Source organism: Podarcis pityusensis (genome assembly GCF_964106645.2).
Source record: "Podarcis pityusensis genome assembly, chromosome: 4".
NCBI lineage: Eukaryota > Metazoa > Chordata > Lepidosauria > Squamata > Lacertidae > Podarcis > Podarcis pityusensis.
In genome coordinates this window covers 94174003-94193236 of record NC_138027.1, presented here as the reverse complement: position 1 = coordinate 94193236, position 19234 = coordinate 94174003, and the positions used below count along the sequence as shown (strand labels likewise).

At 40.3% G+C, this 19234-nt stretch overlaps 1 protein-coding gene across 2 annotated transcripts; it reads left to right on the top strand.

Annotated features, from left to right (window-relative positions):
- Positions 1–583: 583 nt before the first annotated feature.
- TGDS (TDP-glucose 4,6-dehydratase) lies at positions 584–17910 on the top strand. Of its 2 annotated transcripts, XM_081003229.1 has the most exons (12): positions 585–748; positions 2124–2190; positions 3227–3295; positions 3629–3719; positions 4363–4505; positions 6331–6429; positions 8360–8419; positions 8967–9010; positions 9658–9823; positions 11983–12041; positions 15533–15630; positions 17069–17910. In XM_081003229.1, exons 1-12 carry the CDS (start codon positions 660–662, stop codon positions 17152–17154), a joined length of 1071 nt encoding a protein of 356 aa, XP_080859355.1. In that variant the 5' UTR covers positions 585–659; the 3' UTR covers positions 17155–17910. The 2 variants fall into 2 exon arrangements, with proteins under 2 accessions (XP_080859356.1, XP_080859355.1); XM_081003230.1 differs by lacking the exons at positions 15533–15630; positions 17069–17910 and adding an exon at positions 13619–14309 and having other exon boundaries at positions 584–748.
- The last annotated feature ends 1324 nt before the right edge of the window (positions 17911–19234 follow it).

The window sequence follows — 19234 nt, the reverse complement described above, 5'->3', positions numbered from 1 at the left end:
GTGCCAGGAGACCTCGCTGCAACGTACACTCCACATTAGAGTAAATAATTTGCCAGAGTTGACCTTTTCATATATTTCCTTCGTGGTTGTGTAATAATGTCCAGTCAGCCAACTTGAGGATATATTGAACATGTGATCCCAGCTACCTGGAGTCACTGATTAAATGGGAGATCCAAGGGCGGTTCACAGAATAAAATACAGGGTAAAACGCAGATAAACAATTAAAGCAAAACAACAAAACTAAAACTCCCCCCCTTTCCCACGGATAACATTTAAAAGACTACGATATTCATGTCTGGATGAAGAGGAATGCATGCCGCCTTTGCACAGTGCCAGCCGCGCTCAAGGCGGTCTACGGCAGAAGAAAAAATACCGCTGCCGCATAACAGAAAAAATGATTTTTTTTTTTTTTGGGAGGGGGGAACAACTTTATTTGATCACACCCAGTTTTGGAAAGAGGGGAGCGGCCGAGTGCGCATGCCCAGGACACCGCCCCCCTTGCGCTACGTTCGCCGAACGCAGAGAGAGGCGCACGTGCAAAGGTCGCTGTAGGTGACAGGGGCAGGCGGAAGTGACGTATACAGCCGTGGCGGAAGTGACGCGTCGACGGGGAGGAGGCGAGAGAGGGAGGAAGGAAAGGCTCTCCAGCTGTGGGGAGAATGTCTGGGGGGTTGTCCGGGTCCGAGGCCGCCCCGCTCCCCCCGGGCTTCGCCAAGAGGATTTTGGTGACCGGCGGCGCGGGCTTCATGTAAATTCCCGCCTGGGTTGGGGTTTTTTTTTTGGGGGGGGCTTTTAGGAAGCCTGAAAGGAGCAAAAAGCGCATTGAATATGATGGGGGTGGGCTTACTCCTGAGTAAAGGTGCCTAGAGTTTTGTGTGTGTGTGTGTGTGTTTAAAAAACCAAAAACTTTTGGCCTGCTTTCTCTGCCAGCGTGCCTTTCAAGCAGCCTTGCGAAATTTAGATTGCATAAATTACCGGAATACCACTTCCTTAAAAAAAGAAAGAAAGAAAGAAAGCTTGCAAAAATAGGTTTTAGTATAACTCCTCTACCTGGTGAGCTGCAGGGTAGTTCTTTACCTATTAAGATTTCCTTCTCAGAAAATATGGGCCTGGAAAGAGAGAAAGGTTTCTTATGTTTCTTCTTCATTGAAGTTCTTTACAACGAAAAAACAAACTTGCTTGTGTTTGCTACTTAAGAAAAAGAGAGGAAAGCAATAGGTTTTAGTATAACTCCTCTACTTGGTTAGCTGCAGGGTCATTCTTTACCTACTAAGCTTTCCTTCTCAGAAAATATGGGCTTGGAAAGAAAGGTGTCTTATCCTTCTCCATTGAAGTTCTTTACAAAACAAAAACAAAAACTTGCTTGTGTTTGCTACTTAAGAAAAAGAGAGGAAAGCAATAGGTTTTAGTATAATTCCTCTACCTGGTGAGCTGCAGGGTCATTCTTTACCTACCATTCGTGATTTGGCTTGTGTCCGCTTACAGGGTTGGGGTGAATTTGGGGCAAGGGATTAAAGGCCTTAAGCTTACCTTCTCAGAAAATACGGGTTTGAAAAGAGAGAAAGGTGTCTTATGCTTCTTCTGCATTGACATTCATTCATGAGGCCCATGTCATGTTTTCCATGACTGTAAAAATAAAGAAATCCTAATATGCATGACTGGAAAGGGTGTCACTTATTTCTTGATGCCCCTAATAAAGGGGTGGGAAGTTCAAACTATTTGGAGGTGGGTAGGTAAGTTGCTTATTTGCTAGAAGCTTTTTATGTTTTTGTTTCTTAAAGAAAACCACAGTTGCTTCTTAAAGAAAACAATATTTTGGATTATTCTGAAAAAAGTTTACAAACAAATATTCTAAGTGCTCCACAAGTGAATATATTTTCCACTGAGATTTGCTTCTTGGTTCAGGCTGATTTCTTGAGAGACAGTTCATGAGACATTGCCACAAGACTCTTTTGCGGTGTACCAGACTTAGTGACAGAAAAAGCAATCTGACCATAGCAGCAGAAACAAGGGAGCAGCATGGGACTGGTACATGTGTGTACGTGTTTTGGAAATGCATCTGAAATCAATGCAGTTTAAATTTGAAATATGTTGATTTTTTGTTTTTTCTTCAAAACCTGCAGTGCATCTCATGTAGTGGTTTCCCTCGTAGAGAAGCATCCAAACTATATGATTATTAATCTTGATAAGGTAAGACCCTTTTGCTTAAATAAACATAAACTAGCAAGCCAACATATACTTGACAGGCAATCAGTGACTGCATGCAAGATTTCAGGTCTTGATTTTAAAATAAGCCATTACCATGGAACTCATAAGCATGTGCTGCCATGGTGAATTTTGATCTGGAAGGCCAGTGTCTTGCAAAATACTCTGTTTACTTAGCTCTGGAGATAAACAACAGTAAATGAGATCTGAATGTTTGCAACTATGCCACTTTAATCCAAATAGTCATGTTCTAAGGGAGAAATTTCATGCAGAAGAAGCTGATGTAAAGTGAGCTAGTGTAAATTAAGGTGGCCTAAGCTTACACCAGATCCAAACCCTGTTCAGCAGTTGCTTTGTTCTGTATAATAAAAATATTCATTCAAACCTCCTCAGTACATCTCCTTGTTCTTATATAAATTGAAGGATCACTCGGAGTATAGATGAGAGATAGCACTTAAGGTTTCTTCATATGTTACATATTATACCTGGTAACAGATTCTAAACGATGAAGTTCAGTGCATTGTCATTAATGAAGGGGGAAAAAAACTTATCATCCTTCACAGCTTACTGTTACTGACTTCCACACTGTTTCTTTTTGTAATCCTGGCTTTTGGTCTTCTCATTGACCAGTTCTGTGTGTCTTGCACATTTATCCATGTAAATAAAAAATTAAACTCTTCCTTGGAAGGGTTTATAATGAAAATACAGTCTCTATATCTCCTTCAGATATTAACTCTGCAGACCAAGCAGTTGTCATTAAACACATATTTGCTTTCATTATACTTTTTCTCTCTCTTAAGAATTCATTCTCTTGACATTATTTTTGTAATTGAAATGTGGATGTGATTTTCATTTATTTCATACCAAGACACACCTGAGTTTAATTAAAAGGGTTGATTTGTATGAGTCCCAAGATACAGAGAAGGTGGGTTGGAAGAGAGTGCTATGAGAAAAAATGGAGGAGCAGAGGTTTGACTCTAGAAATAAAACTTCTCTGTTATTTTCTTTTTTTGCTGTTAAGCTGGACTATTGTGCAAGCTTAAAAAATCTTGAGAGAGTTTCTGAGAGACAGAACTACAAGTTTATCCAGGTAAACTAGATCTTTTTTTTGGGGGGGGGGGTAATTCATTTTTATTTTAAAAACCACCTACAATATAAAGGATGCATACCTGTGCAGACTTACCTGAGCGTAAGTCTTGTTAACTGACATGGAACTGGTAGCTTTTTCTTTTCTTTGTTACTGAATATTTCACTGTGTTCACTGAAGTTAGAACTGATTGGAGCATCCCTCCGCAGAACTTTGTGAAGTGAAAATATTAAACTTTCTGCAACAGGTGTAAAATTTGGTGTAGTTGAAGAGTTTTGGGCATACATAACCAAAGCTGATGTTGACTACTAATTTTATACTTTTCATCTTTTATAGGGGGATATCTGTGAACCCAATTTTGTAAAAGAATTATTTGAGGCTGAGAAATTTGATATAGTGCTACATTTTGCAGCTCAAACACATGTAGGTGAGCATTGCATGTCACTACAATAATCTACTACTAGTAGTAGCTTCCAGTTTTTGCGCGAGGGGCAGAGGATACTGCTTATGCTGGCACTGCTAACATAGCTGGACATCTGTCTTGCTGAACCTCCTGGTGACAATGTGCATAAATTGCTATGTTTTACTGTTTTGCCATTGTGTCCCTTGATTCATCATTGCTTAAACTTTTGACGTCAGGTGTTAACTATGCTGCTGCTGTGAGTGGCACAGAACATCTGGCCCATGGACCTGATTAATGTCTTTAATAGGAGCTGCTCAGAGTGGCTGGGGAAACCCAGCCAGATGGGTGGGGTATAAATAGTAAAAGTGTTATTGTTATTATTAGGCCCCTTAGGGATCAGCCTGCAGTAGCTCCGCTGCTGAGTTGGAGTTTGGGTCGGATGAAACTTTGTCATGGCTTAATACTGGCTTGCTTTATACCAGCTTATTGTGTGTAGGATTGCTCTCTTAAGAGTAGTTTTGTTCTACTGCATATGGAGACAACATTTTTTATTTTACTTGAGTTCATGTTGTAGGTCTGAAGGTCCCCCAGAGATCATGGCCTTCAGGCTTTTTTTGGTACCAAGTTTGACGTACATTTCTCTTTCTTATTTTGTCTCAAAACTTAGATCTTTCTTTTTGGCATAAGCTTGAATTCAACTATGTCAACGTTTATGGAACTTGCATTCTGGTTGGTGCTGCTTATGAGTCTAATGTGGAGAAGTTCATATATGTCAGTACTGATGAAGTTTATGGGGGAAGCTACAACAAGGTGAGCTTGAATTAAATGAGTTTCTTACATCTCTTACCTTCATGTTTGTCTCTCGGGTGAATTAAACAGGCCTTGATCTTGCAATGACCAGTAAGTGGAGACTGTTAGCTTTGTTTAACTAGTACCACTTTACTTCCCATGACCAACCAATAAAAATAGACAAACATTAGGAACTGAGCCTCTCTTGTTTCCAACTTAGTAAGCATATTGTTTTACATTTACACCAGTGTTCGGCCACTTGAAAATAACCAAAAGATAATGATCATCTTACACAGAAGGAATGTGCTGGTACAAATTTGACCTAAAGCGTTGTTGATTCTGCTGTCTTTAAAGGATGCAAGAGTTTTTGTTAGTACTTTGGTATTTTAGGATTGCTGTGCAAGTAAATGCTTTTTTTTCAGTAAGAGGATGGAACATGAAACCTCACTTGTCATGGAGCAAGAGTAAAATATTAATTACTGGCAAAGGTAGTCAGAGTTGAATTTAGGAGAACACTTTGGGCAGGGTGGTTTCCATATACTATATAGGTAGACAGGATCACTCTCCCTTTTTCCATGATTTCAGCTGCATCTGCTAGGAAAAGGATCAGGCCCTCTGGGGTATCTTGCAGCACAATCCTAACCAACATCTACTCAGAAGTAAGCCCTATTGAATTCAGCAGGGCTTACTTCTAGGTAAATGGGTTAGTATTTTATCCTTATGTGCTTAGCTGGGGGTAGATTTTTCTTAGCACTACTGCTAATTAGAGAGTGGAAGTATTATTTGGGTAAAATGTTAGATAACTAGCAATGAGAAAGATTCAGGTAGGTAGCCTTGTTGGTCTGACGCAGTTGAAATAAATTTTAAAAAATTAAAAATTATTTTTTTTAAAAAAATAAATAGTCTAGTAGCACCTTAGAGACCAACTAAGTTTGTTCTAGGTATGAGCTTTCGTGTGCATGCACACTTCTTCAGATACTCTTCATGCACATGAAAGCCTACACCTAGAACAAACTTAGTTGGTCTCTAAGGTGCTACTAGACTATTTTTAAATTTTTTAAATTTATTAGCTATGAGAAAAACCTCTTAATTTTTCTCACTCCGTATATAGCATTTTGTGTTTATTCCAAAGTGGTGGAGGTGTTTTTTTTAATTTACTACATGTTTTTGGCAAGCTTGCACTGCTTATTTGTGTTAGCTCAAACGGGAAAGGTGTCTAAAGTAACAATTTGCATGCAATTCCACAACTATCTTAAACATTACTGTTGGTATATAAATGTAGAATTTAGTATTGTGCAACCATTAGCCAAACTGAACAACGTTTCTATGAATTATTGCTACAATAGTAACTTAATGTTTTTACTTTCGAGCTTATCCTCAATCACTAGTCTAGTTTGTAGACTAATTAAGCCATGAATTACTGTTTCCTGAAAACACTGGCAAATGACATAACTGTGGTTTATTTATTACCAAGAAACCAGAATATAAAGTTGTGATTTGTCGCTGGCTTACGAACCCTGCTTTGTTTTACCAATGACTTGCTCTTAATGTGTGAGTCTAGTACCCTTCCTTAACCATAGTTTGTTTGGTTGCTTAACCCCAGATGCTCACTAAGCTACAAAGACACAAGGCTAGTGTTAAAAAAATCCCAAACAGTGGAGGAACAAGCTGTTCTCTGCTGCTTTATCAGACAGCTCATGGTTAATTTGAGGTTTGTTAAATAAGCCATAGTTTAGCATTATGTGAGAATCGGACCATTAACAAGAGTCATTTTAAGCTGGCTTGTAAATCAATATAAATTCTTTTTAAGACTTTGAATGTCTGGCATGTAAAAAAATTGTTCTAGGAATTTGATGAATCCTCATCTAAAAAACCGTCAAATCCTTATGCAGCTTCTAAGGCGGCAGCTGAATGCATTGTCCAGTCATATTGGGAAAGATACCAGGTAAGCAGAAATGAAACTTGATATTTTAGGTACTATTATTAATTATTTGGATTTCTGAACATGGTCCATATGCCCAAACATGTTTTGGACACAGCAGAAATGCACAACAACCCACACTGAGGTTAAAGAAGTTACCACCGCAAACTATATACGTTTAGTCAGAAGTCAATTTCATTATGTTCAACGGGCTAGCCAATGTTGTGTCCTCCAGATACGATGGGACTACAACTCACATCATTCCTCACCATTGGCCATGCTGGCTAGGGCTGTTGGGAGCTGGAGGACACAATATTGGCTACCCCTGCTATGCTGGTACTAGTGAGTTTTAAAATACGTAGTAGATTTCCAGTATAAAATATGGTAGTTATATTTTTGCCGTGGGCTTACTTACAACAAAAAATGAACATTTAAAAACTTGATATGTAACCTGCTAAACTTGCTATGCTTGTTTGCGGTTTTCTGTGAAATGCTGCACCACAGGTATCAATTTCCTGATAACGTCTGGCTTTTCCCTCTTTCGAGAATATCTGTTTAGCCTCTGACTCCAAAGCCCAGCCTTTAAGACAGGCATCCCCAAACTCGGCCCTCCAGATGTTTTGGGACTACAATTCCCATCACCTCTGACCACTGGTCCTGTTAGTTACGGATGACGGGAGTTGTAGTCCCAAAATATCTGGAGGGCCGAGTTTGGGGGTGCCTGGTTTAAGAGAAGTGAAGCATGTCCCAGAGTCCCCTTTCTGCTGCTCCATATTGGAAGCAAGGAATACTTTAAAATAGAACACCACTGATTACTCTTGTGGGCCTGGTGGCCACGTGGCACGATATATAGGTATGCTTGTCAAGGAGCAAGATTTTTTTAGTTTGTGTACGTGGTGATAAGCCCAGGCTTGACATTGTATAACATGCAGTTGGGCCCAAAGTCCTACCCCAAAAGGGTATTATTTTGATCTTAGCTGATATTCTTCAGAGCTGTGAAAAGTGCACCACTTACTGCTTCTTCTGTTTGTGGAAGAAGGCATTGGTTTGTATCTTTACTAGTCCCCTGCAAACAGGTGGGCTTGTTTCATTTGCAGAGGGAGCTGTGAGGCTAGGACATGATTTTTTCATTTCATTTCACTTCACTTTTAATTTGTATACAGTGGTACCTCGGGTTAAGTACTTAATTGGTTCCGGAGGTCCGTTCTTAAACCTGAAGCACCACTTTAGCTAATGGGGCCTCCTGCCGCCGCGCCACCAGAGCACGATTTCTGTTCTCATCCTGAAGCAAAGTTCTTAACCCGAGGTACTATTTCTGGGTTAGCGGAGTCTGTAAACTGAAGCGTATATAACCTGAAGCGTATGTAACCCCAGGCACCACTTTACAGTCTTTCTATTTTACAATACCCAAGGTGGTTTACAAGCTGAAGAAACAAAGAATGTACACCTTATAACAATCTAATCCAATTCAAAAATGTGATAATAAAACATAACTTTAAAATAAGCAACTTATATCAAACAAAGTAATGTACAACAATCCATTAGAATACTATAGAGTAATATTAAATATCAGCATGTAAAAAATTAAACAGAAATCCACTCTTAACAATTACAGTAAATAATTTCTAAACTATAATCAATAAAACAACGGCAAATAACAGTGCATAAGATAATACAATACAAACTGAGAAGCAGAGACTGGCGGGTGGGGCAAGGCAGATGAAAGAAGGCCTTGCCTGATGAAGTCTCTCCCCTCACATGCTTCTTATGCTGCTTGGGAGGATATACTAACACCCTAGAGCAGATTTCACATGGGAAAATCAGCTGGGTGGTGGGAGGAAGGGGAGATGCCCCCCACCAGCAGAACCTGAGTTAGGATCTAAGCCATCGCAAGCTTTTTTATGGCTGTTCTCCTTGAATTTGTGCTGGCACACTCATAGTATATCCTTTAAAGTTTCCAGTGGTTATCACGCGAAGCAGCAATGTTTATGGACCCCATCAGTTTCCAGAAAAAGTAAGTGAGACGAAGGCATTTCTTTTATCAAACAGACCCTTTGTGAGCCCTCAGTTAACAAGTCACAGTACTTTGCCAAGCATTTATTACGTGGTCTCTGTTCTGTAGAATTACTGCTTATTAATGTGCATGCCGTCAAATATTAAGAGTTGGCCATTCATCTAGCTAGGGATTCTAGCATGTGAAAATAGGCTTCCATGCAAATAGTAAATCTCAGCCAGGTGAGGAACCATGCATGCAGTTAAGTTCTACCCATCCAGTTCACCTCTCCGATTCAGCAGCCAAAATTGTGTGTGCAGAACCCATAATTGAAACATTTTGGCTTTTAATTGGCTGTTTAGGAGATGGAGCAGGGTGTCGTTTCAGCCCCTTCCCTTTAAAAAAAGAAAAAAGAAGGCGCTGCTACAAGTGATTGGTGGTTTCTATTACTGTCCGTTGCTAGAATTAAATATGTCCACACACAAATATTTCAAAAAAGCGGAAAGGTTTATCATTCTCTTTAAGTAGCCTGGATTAACAATTGCTGCCTATTTTTAATGCTTCTTAGGTTATTCCAAAGTTCATTTCTCGCTTGCAGCAGAACAGAAAATGGTATGTATCACAGTCATATTCGGTCCCCCTGCCCCTTCTGTTATAAGTGTATGGCAAGCTAAGTCAGTCACATGCACCCTTGAAATTGAACACCCCGTGCTAAAATCGGTCCGGGCAGTAAAATGGGTCACGTTTTGAGACCGCACTGCCCTGGGACAAAACCTGCATGCACAACTGCTTTTAATCAACAGCAATAGGTATATGGTTTCTTAATACTCTGTCCCACCACAAGAGGTCATAGATGGACATAGCAGAGTCACTGTTTCATGCTTTTCGCTAATTTAAAACCTTGCTGAAGAGAATGTATAATGCTGGGGTAAAGAAGATTTGTTTTCTTGGTCTTGTAGTTTCTCATTGACATGGATTTACACCTGTTATATGTTTTAACACTGCTAGGACACACTCTGTAGTGCAAAGTCTGACACAGGGTGCAGTGCAACAGCCACTTTTCCGTAATTCTTTGTAACTTGCTGTGTGTGCCACCAGATTTATTGCCATTGTGAAGAATTAGCATGAATGGAGGTTGTGTTTTGTTATCACATACTTTGCCCTTTGTAAGCAGTTTATAATTTTGCAAACCTGGCTGGAATGTTAAAATAGCGTTTGAAAGCAATGCTAAATGTATGCACTGTCTTACTTGCTTGTAGCTGTATTCATGGCTCAGGACTTCAGAGAAGAAATTTTCTTTATGCCAGTGATGTAGCCGAAGCATTTCTTACTGTTATGAAGAAGGGGCAGCCAGGGGAAATCTACAACATTGGGACCAGCTTTGAGATGTCGATTGCACAACTTGCAAAGGAATTAATCCATCTAGTGAGTAACAAACAGTGTTGGAAATTGGTGGCTTAGTAGCAATAAATACTGACTAGGACAAATGAACTCTATTGATACATTTCAGTAAATGACTCTGTAAGATGTGTGTGTGCAGATACATTTGGAAATGGGGGAGCATGTGCAAAGTTTTATTTTACTAACCAGTGGGGTCTGTTTGCTCTGCCTTTGATCCTGTGTTGACAAATTCATTTCCATCATATTTCAGGAAGGCTCTCTGCTTTTGGTTTTTTTGTTTATTTTCTAGCACTCGCATGCTTATATGTTTAAACATTTGACTTAACCTCTTTTTGCCTATACAGTGGTACCTCAGGTTACATATGCTTCAGGTTACATACGCTTCAGGTTAAAGACTCCGCTAACCCAAAAATAGTGCTTCAGGTTAAGAACTTTGCTTCAGGATGAGAACAGAAATCGTGCTCCGGCAGCGCGGCGGCAGCAGGAGGCCCCATTAGCTAAAGTGGTGCTTCAGGTTAAGAACAGTTTCAGGTTAAGAACGGACCTCCGGAACGAATTAAGTACTTAACCTGAGGTACCACTGTAACTATTATTATTATTGCTGTTATTAAATTTGTATGCTGCCCTTCATCCAAAGATCCCATAGTGTTTCACAACATAAAATACAAAATGAGAACACAAAATACATAATAAAAACAAAAACAAGCCAATAATCACCTCCCACAACACTTGGAAAACTTCAATGACAAGAAAAGTGCCTTCATTATTGAAGCTAGAGAAATCAGTTAGGCTTTCATAGAGGAAGGTTGATAGGGTAGAATCATAGAATTGTACAGTTGGAAGGGATCTGAGGGTCATCTAGTTCAGCTTCCTGCTATGCAGGAATCTCGGCTAAATAATCCGTGGCAGATGGTCATCCAACCTCTGCTTAAAAACCTTCCAGGAAGAAGGGTCAACCCTTTTCCATGAGAAGCCGTTCCACTGTCGAAGAGCTCTTAACGTCAGAAAGTTCTTTCTGATGTTTCACCAGAATCTCCTTGTAACTTGAAGCCATTGGTTCAGGTGTTACCCTCTAGAGGAGGAGAGAACAAGCTTTCTCCACCTTTCGTGTGACAGCCCCCAATCCATTTTCTGCTCAAACCAGTCCCCCCCCCCCAAAGTTCAGTCCAGGGAAGAATGTGGCTTGCCTAATTACAGCAGACTTCCTATGGTGGGCTCCTCACTGAAATGTTGTGTTTATGGATGTACCCATTAATTCCATTAGAGTCTCCCTTCCCAACACTTTCAGGTATCACCAATTACAGTGATACAGTGATATATTACAGAGCAATATGCTTGGCTGCAGGAGTTGCCAGAAAGAGGCGTACAGGATGCCATTCAATCGTCTTAGGGACTCCACTCCAGATTTGTGTAGGGCTTACTCCTTAGCCTTTTCTTCCCCCTTTCTCACAAATGAGTATACAGTGGTACCTCAGGTTACATACGCTTCAGGTTACATACACTTCAGGTTACAGACTCCGCTAACCCAGAAATAGTGCTTCAGGTTAAGAACTTTGCTTCAGGATGAGAACAGAAATCGTGCTCCGGCAGTGCGGCAGCAGCAGGAGGCCCCATTAGCTAAAGTGGTGCTTCAGGTTAAGAATAGTTTCAGGTTAAGAACGGACCTCCGGAACGAATTAAGTACTTAACCCAAGGTACTACTGTATATAAGAACGCGCCAGTTCTTCTTTTTCTTCTCTTTAAGTGATTCAAGGCAGTTCCATACAAACTACTAGGGCAAATCCTCACCACTTATCTGCATAGCTTCACACTTTTATATTATGGTCAATATTGCATGGCTCAGAATATATTTAGTAACCATGTTAGTCACATACACCAAACGATAAACAGCTTTGATTTGGGCTGACTAGCTAGCACTTAGCATCTTAAATGCAAGATTTATTTACGGCCACCTGAGTGTTTCTCACAACTTACGTCTCTTGTTTTCCTTAGTAGTTTATAGATACAACTAGCAGCACTTGGGAATCGTCTACGTTTTAAACAAAACAGAGGATGGAAATTTTTGTGGAAATCTGTTCATTAGAAGTAGTTGTGCTTACAACACAATAGAAATCAAAAACATTTTGTTAAATGTTAAGTCTCTCACTGCTGAAATGGGTCTCCCCCACCCTCCTGATTTACAGATTAAAAATACCAGTTCTGAAGCAGAGACAGAATATTGGATGGATTATGTTAAAGACAGGTAAGATATTTATTATTTCGTTTCAAATATTTTGTCCTGTCCTGTCCTGTAAAATATCCCACAGGATTTCAGATGCCATCTTAATTTGGGTAATATTATGTGTCCTCTTCTTTGGTGGTACAGAATGTTTTCCTTATGTTACGGCGAAGCCAAATTTTGAGCTCCTCTGCCCCCCACCCTTTGTAGGTTGGGCTGTGGCATGGAGAAGCAAGCATGGAGCTTTGCTGTACAATCCTTTCCTCCTCCAGGATAGGAAGATGAGTTAGGTCCTGGGGGCCCAAGGTAAAAAGGTAAAGTTAAAGGACCCCTGGATGGTTAAGTCCAGTCAAAGGTGACTATGGGGTTGTGGCGCTCATCTCGCTTTCAGGCCGAGGGAGCCGGCGTTTGTCCACAGTCAGCTTTCTGGGTCATGCGGCCAGGATGACTAAACCGCTTCTTGCGCAATGGGACACTGTGACGGAAGCCAGAGAGCACGGAAACGCCTTCCCGCCACAGTGGTACCTATTTATCTACACTCTTGTGCAAATTAATTGAAACAAAGCATGTTTTCTGTCTTACTCGTAATCCTGTATTCAAAACAAACACGAAAAGTCACTTGATCATTATGGTGTCAGAAGCCTGCAGCCAATAGAAGGAATGATGTGCTTGCCACAATATATTGAGGTTCTACCAAAGAGAGTTATTCCAGAGCTGGAGAAGAGGTATCCTGACAGTACTGGGATATTGCAGCAGCACCTAGCCCTCTGTCACACATCAAAAGTGGTGAAGAAATTCATGACAGAGCAGTACTTGATTGGCCAGAGAATTCCCCAGACATAAATCACATTGAGAATTTGTGGGCTATTTTCAGAAGTCGCCTCCGTGCTGTAGACTGTATGACTATGGAGAAGCTCATTCAGGCACTGATTCAAGTGTGGTACAGGGATCCAAAAATCAACAGTGACTGTTTGAAACTAGTAGACTCCATGCCAAACCGTGTTCAAATGCTGCTTAAAAATAGCGGAGGTCATATCCATTACTAATGTATGTATATGTGAGTTTTGTACACTAAACAATATTGTTTGTTTCAATTAATGTGCACAAGGATGTACTAGTACTGGCGTGCTTTTGAACTGCTAGGTTGGCAGGAGCTGGGACAGAGCAACGGGGGCTCATCCTGTCGCGGGGATTCGAACCACCGACCTTCTGACCGGCAAGCCCAAGAGGCTCAGTGGTTTAGACCAATACACACTCCCAAGCCTCAAAGCTTGAAAGGGGGCAGTGATTGTCTTAGCATTATGTCTGGACTCAGGTTCACAGTTTGTCTTACTTCAGACAAACCATGAGCAGTGAACCCAGAACAAACCTTTGGTGTAGCTTTGCATGCAAGCTGAGTCACTGCATTTCATATTGGCGTAGACACTGCTTTTATGTTTTACCAACCATCGCGTGACTTGCTTGAGACTTTTAACTGTTTGAAAGTAGCTTATGGCTTATTGCTACAGTTAAACAAAGACCCTTTACTTGGATTTGGATATAAAAGTAATGAGCCAAACTACCCAGTATTTTTACTGGAATATTTTATTTCTGTTTTATAGTTCCTTGAAGCAATTCAGTTAAAGATTTCATATAATGAAGCTTCTTCTTGAAAAACCAAAAACATCACAAGAGATATTCAATTGGGTCTGCGGTCACACAGCAATTTTTTGGTCTTCCTGGCATTTCCTGTTATTTTCTGCATTGCATTTGATCTTTCACACAATGGAAATCTGGCTGAATTTAGCATTAATTGCTTTACAGATAAATTCTGTATCCAACTCTTTTAGCTTGGAAAACCACAGGAATCTGGCGTTTTAATTTCATGTGACAAATTTTGGGGTGGTATCCCAGCATGCAGTCCTTTCCTGCCATTTAAAATTTAGTGTAACATGGTGGTATATCAGTTTAGTGTAACGTGGTATATCAATCAATTTAGTGTAACATGGTGATATATCGATCAGAAAGCCGCCACTCCAAAATGAAACAAGTACTTCAGTGTGAAAGGAACTTTTGAAATCAGGAAAGAAATGTTATATATAATAAGAAAAACTAATACAGTAATCCCCTCATCTGAATTCACGCAGAATGATTGAATCAATGGACCTAAGTTAACTGATTTTAGTAGGTCTGCTCTAAGTATGATGAATGATGTTTATTGCTAGATGCAGCTACTGAAATAGTCCTAAATGTGACTTGTTCTTATCTATCTCATTTTCTTTACATGTACCAATAAAATGTTTCATCTGCATCTATGTGATTTATGGTCTCACTTAATACATTTAGGGTTGTAGAAAGAGTGGTTTTCTTTTATGAGAAATTAGAAGTCGTCAGTGTGGTGTAATAGATAAAATATGAGTCTTGAATCAAGAATACTTGAGGTTTAAGGGATGCGGGTGGCACTGTGGTCTAAACCACTGAACCTCTTGGGCTTGCTGACCAGAAGGTTGGCGGTTTGAATCCCTGCAACGGGATGAGCTTCCTTTGGTCTGTCCCAGCTCCTGCCAATCTAGCAGTTCGAAAGCACGCCAGCGCAAGTAGATAAATAGTTACCGCTGTGGTGGGAAGGTAAACGGCATTTCCATGTGCTCTGGTTCCGTTGCACCAGAAGCAGTTTAGTCAGGCTGGCCACATGACCCGGAAAGCTGTCTGCGGACAAATGCTGGCTCCCAATGAAGCTTACGACTCTGTCAACCTAAGCAACCTTCTAGAGTTGTTAGGATACGATGAGAGCTCCTTGGACAAAGAGTGGGACAGAAACGTAGTAAACTTTGAAATGGAGTTTTGAATATGCAAGGGCTTTCAAAACTCCATTTCAGCGTTTTGATACATTTCCTGAAAAATGCTGTTGGTGTTAAGGCTTAAGGATGTTCATAATACTCCTTTCTAATTTGTTTTTTTTTAAAATATAAATTGACTGGGATCTGATTTGGCATGTTTGTGTTATGTGTTCCACATGGTTTTAATTTACACACGCCCCATTTAGTGACTGGAATTGTGATGGGTTATATAAATTAAAACTAAAATAAAGGTATTCATAATCAGAATGTATATGAATATATCTATGCACCTGCTAGGGCCAGTCGCCTGAAAATGCAATTACAACTGCTCAGATTCACTGGTATTCATCCATAATATTCCAAATAAATTTCCCATGTTTGAGGTTAGTGGTAGTATATTTTTCTGCCCCACATGACTGATTTTTGCTATGATTACTCACACTCAGGTCTGTGATTGCAGTAATCGAGTCACAGATTGGAAATTATTTGGGTGCCTTGCAAGTGCATAATATTTGTGAATATAGACTATTCTGTGTAAATCATGCATGTTTAAGAAGAGAAGGAAGGGCAGCCTAAAGATTAATCCAAAGGAATAAAGTGCTGAACTCCTAAATGTCCTTTGAAGGTAATTAATACACATGTTATATGAAACTTTGAGTTCTCCATAGGAATAACACTCTTCTCATTTATTTAAAGGCCTACGAATGACTTGGGATATCCAATGAATTCTGGAAAAATGCACAGCTTGGGCTGGAGACCTAAAGTACCTTGGAATGAAGGAATAAAGAAAACCAGTATGTTGTATTGATACTAAATCTGGAATGAGAGTGAAAGGAAAGCAGGGCAGCACTGTTTTCAAAAGAGCTGTTTTTTATAGGCTACTTTGGAGAGTAAGCTGTTTACTGAATTAGCTAAAGCTAGATTTTTTAAAGTAAAGGCTTTGAACCTCCCATTGTATTTTTGTTTGTTTATACAGTCATACCTTGGATCCCAAACTCCGAACAAGTTGGATCCTGAACGATCGAAACCCGGAAGTGAGTGTTCTGGTTTTCGAACATTCTTTTGGAAGCCGAATGTCCGACAGGGCTTCTGCGGCTTCTGATTGGTTGCAGGAGTTTCCTGCAGCCAATGAGAAGCCACGCTTTGGTTTCCAAACGTTTTGGAAGTCGAACGGACTTCCGGAATGGATTCCGTTCGACTTCCAAGGTATGGCTGTAATGGTAAGAGAGGAAATTAATGTTGCTTCTGTGAGCTTGAGAGTAGGCACTGTGTGTTGGGGTGGGGGAAGCAGTAAGAAATATGAGAATAAAAATTATCTGCATCCAGGCAACTGTTAGACTAGACCACATAAGCACTTTTCACATACATCATTTACGTTTGGACGTGGTATGTGCTTAGTTGCCGTTGGTGCTTTTTTTTTCTAAAAAAAAAGGTTTAGGGGTACTCTCATTTTCCTACCCATATTGAAATACTGCCCCTCAATGAGGCCAAACTTAGATTTATAAAATGTTTAGGGGTATGTGTACCCCTGCCCCCCCAAAAAGCACTGGTTTCCACCATTAGCTTAAGTGCCCAATTAAGTTCCTAGGCTGCTCTTGAAACTTGGCAAAGGACTGCAGACCTCGACTTAAACTTCCATAAGACAAATATTTGTTCACAAGCTAACCTGGAATTCAGGGCCTTCTGTGTGTGAGCAAAAGCCAACTCTGCTCGTGCAAGTATTGCCTGAATTTCACCAACTTGTGCTAAAACCCTGTGGACCTTGAGGAGTGGGGGTGCCTTCTGAAGAGACACAAGGGCCTGTAGTGGAAGATAGGATGGCTTGTTGTGAGAGCAGAGTTCTACCTTGTCTCTGGTTCCAACCAGAGAAACAAGTCTGTATATGCTGTGAGATGAAATTGACTTCCTTTAGGGGCGATCAAATGCCCTGCTTAATCCTAAATGTCTGGCATTGTTACTCTCCTGTTAACAACATTTCAACCATCATAAACCAAAACTTTTTATTTGTGCCTTTTGGTTCCTGAATCCTTGAAATGTGCTGCCAAAAAAATCATGAGACAGAAACCTTCTTCAAACTGAAAAATACACTGTCTTGATTATAACTAGTACCCTGTAATCTGTCACCCTCTGCACTTAATGATTTTGTGTGTGTTTTTTTAGCCTGCATGGAATAGCACAGTAAGATTGCTTATTACATATTCATGCTTTGAAATCTTCCTTTTCTTGTGCTAGTTGAATGGTATCAAGAAAACTTCCACAACTGGAAGAACGCGGAGAAAGCTTTGGAGCCTTTTCCTGTTGCTGAAGAATCGGTATGATTTAGTCTGCGGCAAAGTTTTGAAGAAAAATAATAACGAAGGAAAACATTCTACCTCAAGATCATCACATTAATGAAAAACTGTACTCAAGCAGCAAAATGGGATTGTATTCATGGAATGTCAACTGTCAATAATATAAAGAAAGACAATGGAGTACAATTTTACAGTATGGGCTGTAAGGGCTATCGCCTTTTAATCAGCATTCCAGTGCAATATTGAAGCTTTAATATTTTTCTATAAAAATAATAATTGAATTGGAGCAATTTTTATTAAATAATGCACTTTTTAATACATACAGCTGTTTTTCATTTTAATTATTTATTAATGTATTGTATTGACAGGGTTATAGTTTTTTACAACCTAGACAGCAGATTTTGGTTCAGGAGTATTTTCTGCTTTTTGTAGTTGTATCTTCCTGTCCCAGAAGTCTATGCTTGATCACGTGCTTGTTTTAAAATACTGTCATATCATGTATCCTCAATGATCTGGTAAGGAAATCTGTCTCCCATTGCTCTACAGAAATTGAGCTTTGTAGACAACCAAAGACTTCTCTGAACTCAAGAATACAGTATAGAAACCTGAAAGTGCCCTCATGCCAAATATTTATCATTTCTAATAGCTTCTTTCAAATTTATTTTGAAGAATAACAGTGCTTCCAAATTTAATTTGTCTTTCTTGTTGCATAAAAGTATTTTAACTCTATGAACATGTGAAATTATGTGAACAATATTAAAATGTAAGACCATGTTAAATGTAGGACACATACCCAGTGGTGCTTTTTCTGAGCTAGACTGTGTATTCAAAAGGTAGAAAAGTGCAACAGCTGACATTTGTTTTGTCACTGAGCAATCTGGCAGGTAACTCCCATGCTTTACTACTAGTCTTAATAATAATGATAATAACAACAACAATAATTTATTGTTTATATGCCGCCCATCTGACTGGGTTGCTCCAATCACTCTGGGCAGCTTCCAGCAAATTAGAACATCAAACACAATAAAACTCCAAACATTAAAAACTTCCCTATACAGGGCTGCCTTCAGATAGTTGTTAATGTCCTTGACATCTGACGGGAGGGCGTTCCACGGGGAGGGCACCATTGCCAAGACGACCCTCTGTCTGGTTCCCTGTAATCATGCAGTGAGGGAACCGCCAGAAGGCCCTCGGAGCTGGACCTCAGTGTCTGGGCTAAATGATGAGGATGGAGACGCCTCTTCAAGTATACAGGGCCAAAACCATTTAGGGCTTTAGAGGTCAGCACCAACACTTTGAATTGTGCTCGGAAACATAATGGGGGACAATGTAGATCTTTAGGCTGACATGTATCCCATAGTTTCTCATTTCACTTACAGTCACACCTTGGGTTACAGACGCTTCAGGTTGCGCGTTTTCGGGTTGTGCACTGCGCCGAACCCGGAAGTACTGGAACGGGTTACTTCCGGGTTTCGGCGCTCGTGCATGCGCAGAAACGCTAAATCGCTCTGTGCGCATGCGCAGAAGTGCCGAATTGTGACGCGTGTGCGCAGATGCGGCGCTGCGGATTGTGAACACTGGGTTGCGAACGTGCCTCCCACACGGATCATGTTCGCAACCCAAGCGTCCACTGTACTGTTGATGCCACTTGGCACATTGTATCTAAAGGCACTGAAAATACCAAACCCAATTAGCCTGGACAGTGGTACCTCGGGTTACATACGCTTCAGGTTACAGACTCCGCTAACCCAGAAATATTACCTCGGGTTAAGAACTTTGCTTCAGGATGAGAACAGAAATCACCCGGCGGCAGCAGGAGGCCCCATTAGCTAAAGTGGTGCTTCAGGTTAAGAACAGACCTCCAGAATGAATTAAGTTCTTAACCTGAGGTACCACTGTACATTGCTTTATGTTGATAGAGATACTGAACCAGTGACAAGTGTTCTTCATCACAAACTGCCGTCATATAAAGGCGCTCTGCCAAACCCCTTGAACATTGAATCCAAGGCTAAAACACTGTAACTACATTCTGTTGTGCCAAATGGGTCGTGTGAATTTACCACTACTCTGTTCCCAAAGCTTTCAGTATGAGGAAACGATGATAAAG